At 36.1% G+C, this 12,837-nt stretch overlaps 1 protein-coding gene and 1 long non-coding RNA gene across 2 annotated transcripts in view; one reads left to right on the top strand and one right to left on the bottom strand.

Annotated features, from left to right (window-relative positions):
• The window catches only part of LOC122478401 (ankyrin repeat domain-containing protein 26-like), a 48,053-nt gene that overhangs the window by 261 nt on the left and 34,955 nt on the right, over window positions 1-12,837 (bottom strand). The window contains exons 13-16 of the mRNA XM_043572039.1: window positions 9,752-10,039; window positions 8,998-9,212; window positions 7,522-7,750; window positions 1,381-1,426 (exon numbers count right to left, since the gene is read on the bottom strand). Of these exons, the coding sequence (XP_043427974.1) occupies window positions 1,381-1,426; window positions 7,522-7,750; window positions 8,998-9,212; window positions 9,752-10,039 (778 nt within the window). The remainder of the gene's footprint in view (window positions 1-1,380; window positions 1,427-7,521; window positions 7,751-8,997; window positions 9,213-9,751; window positions 10,040-12,837) is intronic.
• On the top strand, window positions 10,191-12,757 carry LOC122478399. Its single transcript, XR_006295992.1, has 2 exons — window positions 10,191-10,889; window positions 11,066-12,757. It is a non-coding gene; the product is annotated as an uncharacterized LOC122478399 (long non-coding RNA).

Genomic DNA, 12,837 nt, shown 5'->3' with positions numbered 1-12,837 from the left:
AATTATCTTCTTTCTCCAAAATAATTTTCACTACAACTGATGAAAAAAAAAAGAAGAAGAAAAGAAAAGAAAAGAAAAGAAAAAGAAAAGAAAAGAAAAAGAAAAAAACAAAGTTGTGGCCTTTATGAGGGTTAAGAAAAATGAAAAATACCTACGTACAACTGCAATATGAAACCCAAGGTTAGTATTAAATATATTTTGCTCAGGGTTGCACACTGAACTAATTGCTATTGTGGATAAATGTCAGAGTTTCTGGTTTCTTCATTACAAGGTGAAATTACAAGATGAGGACACAGTCCACCCTGAACAATCATAAACTATAAACGGAAACATCAAACAGGCATTTCCAAACAGAGCCAAGTATACAGATGTAAGTGACAGGTATAAAACACAGCACTACTGGAACATATGGAAGGGACATCCCAGTTTTGTGTCAATATTGTCTGTTCTTTGGTGAAGGTGATATGTCAGCTGATACCTGAAGGACAAGGAAAAAGTATGCTAGGTAGAGGGAAGAAGCACATACAAAGAGCTAGAAGTGAGGAAGAACACTCGTGCAATTATGGGTAGTTTAGTTTGACAAGGTGCTAGAGCAAAGCAGCAGAGTAGGGCAAAGAGTGAGAGACAAGGCTGAATGATCTGGCAAGAAGCAAACTGATTTGGGTGTTTTCATTCCATGCTAAGGAACTTGAAGTTTTACCCAAGGGCAAAAGCAATGACAAAATCAATGAGTGATGATTGAAACCCATTACCTGTCAATGACAGCTATATGACCTCTAATTACTTAACCAAGCATTACTAAGACGACTTTGGCATTTTGGGTCTTCTATCACTAGCAGAAACAACAATTTGATAAAGCACACCTTTTCTGAGACTTGTGCAGGTTGACAGTTCCATAGGGATGGCACCAGTGAAGGAAGATTGTCGCCAGAAATAATAACAGATATATAGACTTAGGGAGATTGAAAAAACTTCTTTCACGTTAATTTATTTTTGAGAGAGAGGCAAACCACAAGCGGGCAGGGGCACAGAGAGAGGGAGACACAGAATCTGAAGCAGGCTCCAGGCTCCGAGCTTTCAGCACAGAGCCCTCTGTGGGGCCTGAACCCACCTGAGCTGAAATCAGTCGCCCAACCGACTGAACCACCTGCTTGCCCCTAGACTTGTGGGAGATTTTAAAAGAGCTATGACACATGAGGACTAAATGAGGAAGAAGTGTGTTCTTCATTATGCTCATGCTTTTACATTTTTTATTAGAGATGTACAAAAAATTGTGAATGTAGTATCTATTATCCAAACAATGGAAAGGGATGCCATTTACTATTTATAGTTTGTTTCAGAAATCAATGATATCTAACTTCATACATTTTGGCAACATACCTTCTTCTAGTGCTCTGGTTATTCTTTCCTCCAACTCCTGCCGCATCTGAAATAAGCCAAATATTATTTAGAATGTGTAAGGTAAACAAAAGACATGGTAGGGATTATATATAGCTTAGGACATGTGGTCTTGAAATAATACTTGTAGAGATGAAACCAAAGTTAGGGATTGCTTAAACAGAAAAACTATCACATGAATAAAAGAAATTCCTACCTATTTTATTTTAGTTTTAGATAACGGAGAACAGATACATACATACACGCACACACACACACACACACACGTATATATGTATACATATATATACATATATACGTGTGTGTGTATACGTATATATAATATGTGTATGTTATATATATAATATATTTAGTGTATTATATTAATATATAATATGTGTACATTATATATATATATTATGCTATTTATGTGAGTCTGATAAAAAGCACAATTAATATTGATCTATTGAACATGTATAATCTCTGAAACGTGATGTTGGATCTTACTGGGACAAAAAAGTTTAAACAAGAATCATATTGTATGCTGAATTATTACCTGGAAATGATTAGAAATACTGCCATTTATGAAAGTTTAATCAGTTTTTTACCTTAATAAGTTGTTCCTTAAAGTGGGCTTTCCATTTTTTCACTTGTAGAAAAACAAAATTTGAAGGAATGCTTTTTGCTGTTAATTTTTCAGGACTGACTCTTAAATACATATAAAATGAAGAGAGTGGGACTGTCTTACTGTCATGTGGAAATTCTACTGGCAAAAATTGAGTAAAAATGTTTTGCCATCTGTATTATGACTAAAACACTTATTTCCTTTCATATCCACACAAAGATTTCAGAAAATCTCTTTGAAGAAAGGAAAAATAGGGGGTTCCAACAGTTTCCAAACTTAGCTTCTGATTTATAACTTTCTCCATTAGCGATAAGGAAAACAATATACAATTTTCAATTGTAACTTTGTTTCCTTTCTCCAAATTAGGACCAAGTTTTGAAACACTTGACTTATTAAAGTTATGGTTATCCACTTATGAAATGTGTATGAATATTTCCAACTACAGGTGACCCATGAATAACGCAGGGGTGGGGTACAGTCAAAAACCTGTATATAATTTTTCATCCCCCCAAAACTTAATTACTAATAGTCTACTCTTGACCGTAAGCCTTACCGGTAAAATAAACAGTCGATTCATACATGTTTTGTACAGTAGAATAAGCTAGGGCAAAAAATGACATTGAGAAAAACGGAAGGAAGAGGAAATACACTTAGAGTACTGTAGAGTATCCAAAAATAATCCATGTGTAAGTAAAGTAGACCCACACAGTTCAAAACCATGTTGGTCAAAGGTCAACTGTATATTACAACTGTTCCTGTCTAGAATGTACTTATTTAGATCTTTCTTAGACAAGGTAGCCTCTCCCTGAATGCCCCAAACGAGCTCCAAAGTAGTGTACAGGACATAATCAACACTGTGGTGATAAGGATTCCAATGTCTTTACAAATTTAGGTGTGAGGACAAATGTTTTGGCTGACATGCTTCCCAATATTTTCAGAGACTGTTTTCCCTAATACCTTTTTTTTAATTGAAGTATAGTTGGCATACAATGTTACACTAGTTTTTCAGTATACAAATTCAGATTGGACAATGGGATACACTATGCTATGCTTGCTACCGTACATGTAGTTACCCTCTGTCACCATACAACATTAATACAATATTATTGACGACATTCCATATGCTGTATTCTTCATTCCTGTGACTTATTTACTTTACAACTGGAATTTGTACCTCTTACTCCCCTTCATCTATTTTGCCCATACCTCTCTACCCACCGCACCTCTAGCAACCACCAATTTGTCCTCTGTAGTTATGATTCTGTTTGTTCACTTGTTTTGTTTTTTTTATATTCCACATGTAAGTGAAATCAGATGTTATTTATTTGTCTTTCTGCGATTTATTTCACCTCGCATAATACCCTCTACGTCTATCAATGTTGTCACAAATGGCAAGATCTCATTCTTTTTGATAGCTGAGCTATATTTCATTGTATACATATTACACATTGTCTTTATCCGTTCATCTCTCCATGGACACTTAGTTTGCTTCCCTATTTTGGTTATCGCAAACAATATTTCCATAAACATAGGGATGCATACAGCTTTTCAAATTAGTGTTTTCATTTTCTTTGGGTAAATACGCAGCAGTGGAATTAATGAATATCTATTTTTAAGTTTTTGAGGAACCATAACACTTTTTTGACAATAGCATTATATTCAGGCCTTATAAAATGAATGGGACAACATGACTATACCAGACTTATAAAACTAATTACTCAATACCAGATGATGGGGGAAGGCTGTATTCAAACAATTTTATATTACCATTAATAAATACGATATAAGATATAAACCACGTTTTTTATATGACGTGACTTAAGGAGCTACCAAGGTAATGTTGCATCTTTTCCCCAAAAGCTCTTTTCCTAAATATTTACCTCTGTGACCTTTATGTTTATATCTAGGTAAAAACTGTGTTTCGATAGTGAAAATAGCTTTCAAGTCCATGAATAAGAACACATGTGTACTTTTGTGTATGCCTTTCCATTGATCAGAAATATAAGAGGGTGAGAAAATTATACACAGAATAACTATATCTCAGCAAATTTTAATTCAAAGAACATTTTTAAAGGATTTTTAATTAGAAGGATTTTCCCATTAACTGTTAACATACAAATATGGCCCATAGAAATCTAAGGTTCGGTTGGGGACACTGCAGGATTGAGGGACAAGGAAGTCACAGGCGTAGTCTCCATCTCTCCTTTAGTTAGACAGCTCTACTTCTCTCTGTTTTACACAATACAGTTTAATGCAAAAAAAAAAAAACTACGTTCTATTGTTTGAAAAAAAATTATTTTGAAGATATAAATGTCACTAATTTAGTCAAAATCCCGAATTTTGCGTAATAGACAAAAAGGGCTCAGAGAGAGTGTACCTTGCCTGAGATCATGAAACCAACTAGATGCAGACCAGGAATACACTTGTGGTCTTACCAAGCCTACAGTTCTATGCCAGTTACTTCCTCATAGTCAGGAAAAATACGTGTATTTTAAGTATAATTCAGAGAAAATGAATACATAAAACTTTGCCATGTGGCTCAGTAATGCTTAGGTATGAGGCACACAATAGTAGCTCTCTAAATTACAAATTTTAAAGTCATGAATGAAAATAAAGGAACAGAAATTATGTTAACTCCTTTTAGTAGCCGTCAATTTTTAAGCACAACTTTTTAATTTTTTTTTTAAATTTTTTTTAATGTTTATTTATTTTTGAGACAGAGAAAGAGCATGAACGGGGGAGGGTCAGAGAGAGGGAGACACAGAATCTGAAACAGGCTCCAGGCTCTGAGCTGTCAGCACCGAGCCCGATGCGGGGCTCAAACTCACGGACCGCAAGATCATGACCTGAGCCAAAGTCGGCCGTTTAACCGACTGAGGCACCCAGGCACCCCAAGCACAACTTTTTTAAGCCACAGGACAGAGAACTTGAAAGAGAAGATCTTTAGGTGAAGCAAGCAAGCTGAAACTGAGGAAATTCTTCCTGAAAGCATTATTTATTCCTTCCAAAGAAAATTTGTTTTATCAAAATCAATCAACAAATGAGTGAACCCATGGTGTGGTTATTTATAGCAAAATTTAAAACCCAACACAGATTTCTCTTTCCCTTCTAGCATGCTTCTGTCTAACCTCTCATCATTCGTTGTATGTACAAAAGACACACTTCACTTTATTTATAATTTAAATCCAGTCGGAAATTATAGGTGAACCTTCACTTCTCACATGTGGACTTATCTCTGTCTCCCTCCCGAGGGGAAGGGAGACTTACCTAACAGGTGAATTTGGGAGAAGGAGCTAAGCAATGCTTCTGTGTTTCTGGATCTCCTCTTTGAAAAGATGTGCCTGCCCACAGTAACATGAATTTGGGTCTGCTCTCAGCTCTGTGGTAAGCACCCAGCCCCCGGGGTGGGGGTCAAGCATCTGTTTCCTCAATTTACAACTGTGTGGGGAAGTGCCCAATTTGGGAGGAATCCCAAAGTGGCTAACATAACCTAAATCATATCCTCCAGTTTGTTAGTGTTTATTAGTAATAAAGCTACTAAGTTTCTCTCCAACTCCCTGTCTCCTGTGTTCTGAATTTAGAAAGAGAAGAGCAGGGTTACTTGCTGCCTACCCAGTGTCACCTGTCACAGCTCCACCGAGAAAAATGACTAGACAGCACTTACAGAAACATTCTCTTCTTCCTTGACTTCATAATTAATGTACATTGTTCAAAAGCATCGCTCGCTCGAAAGAGAGAAAAAGTTGAAAGGAACCATTTTAGGAACAAACATAGAAAGCCAGACAAACTGAGGACACAGAGGAGTACATTCCAAATGAAAGAACATGACAAAACCTAAGAAAAAAAAAAACTAAGTGAAACAGAGATAAGTAATGTACCTCATAAAGAGTTCAAGGTAACGGTCATAAAGATGCTCAGTGAACTCGGGAGAAGAAAGAATGGATCCAGTGATAACATCAGAAGGAGATAGAAAATATAAAAAAGAACCAACCAGAGCTGAAGGATACAATAACAGAAATGACAAATACACTAGAGGGAATCAACAGCAGATAAGAAGATGCAGAAGAACAGATCAACAATTTGCAAGACAGGGTAGTAGAAATCATTCAAGTGAAAAAACAAAAAGAAAAAAGAATTTTAAAAATGAGGCTAGGTTAAGGGACTTGTGCGACAACATTCAGTGTAATAATACTTGCATTCAAGGGGTTCCAGAAAAAGAAAAGACAAAGGGGCAAAGAACTCATTTGAAGAAATAAAAGCTTCATTTTAAAAATTCAAATATTTGCTTGATTTAGCTATTTGTAAAATGCTCTACAATCACTCATCAAGATATTTTATAAAAATGGAAACAAAGGTGGTATAAGTCAAAAAAAAGGAAAAAGAAAAAAGAGTGACATAAATAAGAAAGCAATTAAAGATGTATTCTCATGTAAGAAAATAGCACCACTTTTAACTTAAAAGAGAAATTAACCTTTTTAGTGTTACAAGTTGATTTAATTCATAAAAAGGACTTACCATGGATTCTTTTTTTTTCTTTTTTTTTAGAGTAGCCTCCATGCTTAGCATAGAGCCCAATGCAGGACTTGAACTCATGACCCTGAGATCAAAACCTGAGCTGAGATCAAGAGTTAGACGCTGAACTGACTGAGCCACCCAGGCACCCTCATGGATTCTTTTAAATAGTAAACATTCATATGTCGTTAAGGGTTTGGAGGATGATCATTCACTGACATACAGGGGCGGACAGACTGGATTATAGCAAAACTTTCAAATGTTAATGAACCACTGCCAACTGAAAATAAGTCTAAGCATCTAAGTGTACCCGTGGTTACCAGGCAATAACATTTACTTTCTAAAATCAAATTTAAATGAAAGCTTTTCAAGAAATTTAAAATGGGTAAGTTTAGTTATATTTACTGAATACAGTTAATGCTAGGTGTCTCTTGTGGCACACCTGGGTGGCTCAGTTGTTTTTAGTGTCCAAATCTTGATTTTGACTCAGGTCATGATCTCATGGTTTTGAGACTGAGCCCCACATTCGGCTCTGTGCTGAGCATGAAACCTGCTTGGGATTCTCTTTCTCCCTCTCCTTTTGCCCCTCCCCGGCATGCACTCACTCATTCTCTCACTGAAACAAAATAAAAATAAGTATCTCTTAGAAATGAGAGATCAAGGGACTAATATATATATATATATATATATATATATATATAATATATTAATATATTAATATTATATAATTAACATTATATATTAATGTTAATATTATATTAAATATTATATATTATATATTATAATATATTATATTTTATTATATTAAAATTATATTAATATTATATGAATATATTATATATATTATATATATATATATATAAAATTTACCTCAGTTCTTTCTTAGCACATATAATGCTGACTTTTATCTCGTATGTGCTAGTTACTTAAACAACTCAGAATTTTGCCAAATTAAAAGAACAACATCAGATATCTGAAACCCAAACTAAACAGATAATATAACTAACCTTCCACAAGGAAGCCTCCCTGTCGTCATATGACGGCCGTGGGTTTAAGGTAGGAATCACTAAGTTTCCTCTTGGAGTAAGGTTTCCATTGAGCACTAAATTATTTTCAAAATGTCCACAATAAGGTGGTTCCAGGCCTGGGCTCATAGTAAGGGTCCTGAGTAAAGTTTGGTGCTGCTGTCTCTCCACAAGAAAATTTGTATTGCTCTCTGACAGTCTCTCCTTAGCCCTGTGAAGATTAAAAAACACAAATACATTTTCTTTTTCCCTAAATCATTCCTAAATGACATACATTTTTTTTTTAGGTTTCCATAATAGTAAATAGCATTTGCCATTGAACAGTGTTTTAACACTGAACATGTGACGGAGCACACCTAGTATCTAAAATTATACTTTTAAAATTGTTCTAAAGAAATACTTGTGTTTCCAGGGGCATTCCTAACTAACAATTCAAGTTAGGGAAGGGAGAGAAGTGGCTATCAGTGATGTACATGGGTTAACAAATAATACTTGCTGTCTTCTGGAATGGCTGTACTGACAGGATCCTTTAGGATGCCATTATATATACATACTTATATTTAGTAAACCTGTTTACAGATGTAAAACTAAACCATCCCTCAAAGACATTTTCAAGCGTTTGCTTTCACCACTCTTGTACATTTCACTCATTATCTCAAAGAAACTGAGCATTTGACACTGAGGAATCATTGAGACCAACAATCTCTAGGGGAGATAGTAGATGACAGACGTGTGATCAGAAAGAACTAAAACAGCTACCGAGGCAATTAGCTCATAACAGTTACCAAGGCACTGGAGGCAGAATCTGCCCTTTCTGTCTTCAGTCTTCCACATGCCTCCCTCCCACCATGGTGCTCTTTTAGCCACTTTGGGAATTATACTACCCTTCAGCCCTGTGTGAGTCTTTCTGTATTTCACCTGGATGCCTTTATGTAAAGTAGAAAAAAGCATAAAGGATAGTTTTTCTCAAGGCCCACTCTAGTAATCATACCAAAGGTCACAATCAAGAGAATAAATGTACCAAGCTGCCAGGATGAGTAGTAGTAGTACTTGGCCTTTTAGGTTAAAGATGTAATCTTCCAAAAAGAAACTCACCGACATTTCTATTTAGGGTAATTCTGACAAGCAATTTTATAATAATACGCTTCTAAATGAGAAAGCTTCGAACAATGCACTTAAAGACTAGCAGATCTGATCAATGGAAAATATACGGGGGGGGGGTGCGGGGGTGGGGGGGGGGAAGAGGTCCTGTAAAACTGAAAAAAAAGAAGAGGGATGCAAACTGTCCTGGACTAACATTTCAAAGGTAAGTTCACTTAGAAACCTCATTTTCCAAAATAACACGATCTAGTTGGCTTTCACTTCCTACTCATCTCATGATCTTGGCTCCACAGAAATTATGCTTTAGAGGCAAATTAATGAGCTAAATTTCTTGTCTATGATTCTGTTTTGACTTACCTGTTCAGCTTGTTTCTCAAGGACGTTGTAAGTTTTAATTCTTCTAGGTAGAGTTGCCTGTAGGTTTCCAACTCTGTTTTAGTAGAATCTGGAGAAGTCTTCATTGTAGAGACCTGAGATTCCAGATCTTTAATTCTAAGTTCCATTTGATTTCTCATTGAAGCATGGTTATTTTCTCTTAACTGGTCCAAGTTTTGTCGAGCTGCTGCTTGTGCCTAATGAAAAAAAAATTAACACGATAGTTTCAAAATAGGTATAATCTGAATAATTAATTATACCTGTTTCCTTTAGTTCTGAGTCAATGTTTCAGAGAGAAATTTTAAATGAAAAAAAGCTCAAGTGTACAATATCTATCATCAATGTCAACTGAATTAAACATGATTTATAAAATTAAAGTTCAAACATTCCTGTATTAGTATTCACGCAATCTGATAATTCAAATAATAGAATCAATGAGAAAATTTTAAAGGTCAACAATAAACTTAAGAATAATCCAAGTACAGTGCAATTTTGAAATCATAATTTTTCTTTTCCTCTTCATAGTGAGACTAGTTGTTTAAATCATCATTTTTTCTTATCCTCTCGATTTAGTAGGAATAATGATGAAAACTGAAATCTTTAAAGGGTGGAACAAATGCCTCCAGAAATCTACAAACTACCATAAAGCAAGTAGAGGAAACCCCTACAATACATCTATCCAAAATGTAATTTCCAGTAAAATGAGTTAAAGCACATTACAGATCAATCAATTAACCTGTAAAAACAGGTTGACTTCGTGTAATTTTTCTACTATGTCCAGTCGTGCTCTTTCTTCAATCTCCTGTTTATACTGCTCCACTTGACTGCGTTGTACCATATTCATTTCCATAAATTGTTTCAATTTTACTACTTCTTGCTGTAACTTCTTGTTGTTGCTCTCTAGTTTTTCACATTCTTCTTTGAAAGCTTTCATTGATAATGACTCTTGAAGAACTTGATTTTTTGCATCCAGGTGTAGATATTTTGAAGATGTAGTTTCCAGTTCTGTTGTAAGGACATCAGCCTGCATGAATAAAGCACTATAGTTTGGAAGGGAATGAAAAGAGTCTAACTCAAAACTACTATGAACATTTTTTTTTCAGATTTTAAGTAATCTCTACACCCAGTGTGAGGCTCACAATCTCAAGATCAAGAGTAACTGAGCCAGCCAGGCACTCAAATTTTTAAATAAACTCATTTGCAATAAAATGTTACCTGTCTTAGAATGTGGAACCTTAAACAAGTCAGAAAATCAAGAGACACGTTAAAGACATCAGGTGTTACTGAAATAGATCTTTGCTATCATTCTCTTTAGTACACAACATTTGCACTTGATTCTATACTTTTATTTTTTCTATGATTTTTTCATATCTTTCTTTCATAAAATAAGTCCCCTCTTAGGAGAAAGTCTCTTAGCCCTTCCCCCATCTTAACACTCCATAACTTTTAAAGAAGTTTTAGCAATATCGTATTGACTTATGTATGCCCAAGTCAAAAAATACGTCCCAAGATAAGACTCTGGAAATAAGACTCTAATTCATGAATCTATAAGTAAGGCTTCTAATGCCACGGCCTGTTTCTGAACTGCAAATGTTTTATGCTAATTTGAACTGCATTCCCAGGAGAAATGGTTCTCTGGGATGTGTTAAGAAATCACATCTCCCAGTATAAAACTTTAATTGGATGATCCACATACTTTTTTGAGGCTAAAAAAAAATTTAATTCAATACTGTTATCTTGTAATCCTTTGTTACTTTCTAGAAAATAAGAGATCATACTAAACAAAAACAACCACAACAACAAAACTGGCTGGAGTTTCAGTGATGCTGAGTTGGGAACGACTTCCATCCATTCTATATGATTGGTAAGACAAGGTGAGTGGATGTGGTGGTTTTATAAATTCGTTGATACTTCTGTGAAAATCCCTGCCCTTAAATATATGCTGGCTTCAGTAACTGGTTTCTAGTGAACAGAATATGCAGAACTGCTGTGATTTTTAAGGCCAGCTTAGAAAATGTGATACAGCTCCCATCTGACTTTCTTTCTCTAGGGAAGCTCACCCTTAGAACGCAGCCACCACGTGGCGAGGAATCCCAGGCTACCTAGTGAGTCTTCATGTAGATACTCCAGCTGAGACTAGCCAACGTCCTAGCCAAAGGCCAGCCTCAACAGCCAAACACGTGCATGAACAAGCCTTTAGATGATTCTAGTCTCCAGCTTCCAGTTATGCCAGCTGATGCCAAAAGAAGAAGAAATGAGTTGCCCTACTCTGCTGTGCCTAAAGATTGGTGAACAAGATAAATGCTGTTTTGAACTTCCAGGTGTTGAGGTAGCCTATAATGCAGCAGTAAATTGCTACCACAGATACTGATACTAAAAATGGTGTGCTGCTATTCAAAAAAACCTAAAACTAAACTTCCTTTGAACCAGGAGGTAGGTGGAACCTGGAAAGATGTAGAAAAGCGTAAGAATGAGACCCAAAAAGGGCCTCCACAAGACTCTTAGTGGAAACCTGATGGCCTGTGAAGAGGCTGACAGCAAGGGTTTCTAAGCAAGTGAAGAAAATGACACTGGAGGAAAGGGAAGTCATGCTACAAAATACCTGAAAGTAAAACGGATAGGAAAGAGAAACTAAAGAAAGACTATGCAACTGAAAGGAACCAGGACTTACTGGGTTCAAGTATCTGTTTCTCATTTACAGCCTCTCTACATGTTGAACTGTCAAATAATGCTAAAATAAAGAAATGGCTTTTTGGGTTAAGAGAAACTCCAGGGTGCTACCAGGAAAACAGAAAGATTTAAGGTATGCCTCCAATTTCTTTAAGGATCTTAAGAGTATAAGATTTTTTTTTAAGTGGGTTCCATACCCGACATGGGGCTTAAACTCAGCACCCAGAGATCAAGTGTCACATGCTCTACCAACTGAGCCAGACAGGAGCCCCAAGAGTAGACGAATTTTAAAGGCATTGTCCTATAAGAGCTTCACAGGAAACCTGAAGCGAAAAGCTTATCTCAAAAGGACTTGGGAGGGTCGCTTTGCTAAAACACGGCATGAAATCCAGTAATATTTACAGAAAACTAAAAAAGGTAAGAGATTTATAGTAGCAAACATACTATTTGCTACCTTGGACTAAAAGAGACCAAATAGTGCAAAATGAAAAGAGGCCTTTGGGTCTTACAAGTCCCACAGGGAGGAAGCAGGATGAAAAAACAGCTGCAAATACAGGTCATTCCTTATGAAAAGGAAGGAACCAAGAGCTCAAAGAGTAAAGAAAGGGAAGAGACATGGAGAAAGTATTCCCGTGGTTAGGACTAAGTCCTATCTTAAGAACTGACAACATGCATCAGGCTATATTTCAAAACTCTTGTGGACTAGGGTGCTTCCCATCTTCTTTTTCTGAATGGGTGAGTCCTCAGCAGTTGACTAGAATGTTGCATTTGTGAGTGGTAAATCACTGTCTCTTTCATTCTCAAGTCCTCACATTGAGAACCCTTGCACTGAAGAGGCTATATTTGAGATACCATAACCCAGGCAGCTTATCCCCACTGCACCCGATTAAGATGGTCAGATCTTGGACTCAAGCCCTGAACCTGATGCCATGATAACTGAGACTTGCAGGAGGTATTGGAGGGGGAGGGGAGTGAATGTATTTTTCAGGTGGGAGGAATACAAACATTTGTGGCCAGTGGGTAAAGTATACTGCTTTTTAAAGGTGTCCATAGGTTTTAAATATTAATTCCACTAAAAAAAAAGACCATGGAACAACCTTAGTGACTTGCTCCTAATGAACAGAATATGTGACTATGATCCTGTGTGTATTC

This window comes from Prionailurus bengalensis, unplaced genomic scaffold (genome assembly GCF_016509475.1).
Source record: "Prionailurus bengalensis isolate Pbe53 unplaced genomic scaffold, Fcat_Pben_1.1_paternal_pri Un_scaffold_58, whole genome shotgun sequence".
Lineage (NCBI taxonomy): Eukaryota > Metazoa > Chordata > Mammalia > Carnivora > Felidae > Prionailurus > Prionailurus bengalensis.
The sequence above is the reverse complement of the archived record's forward strand: the minus strand, read 5'-3'. Positions and strand labels throughout refer to the sequence as shown.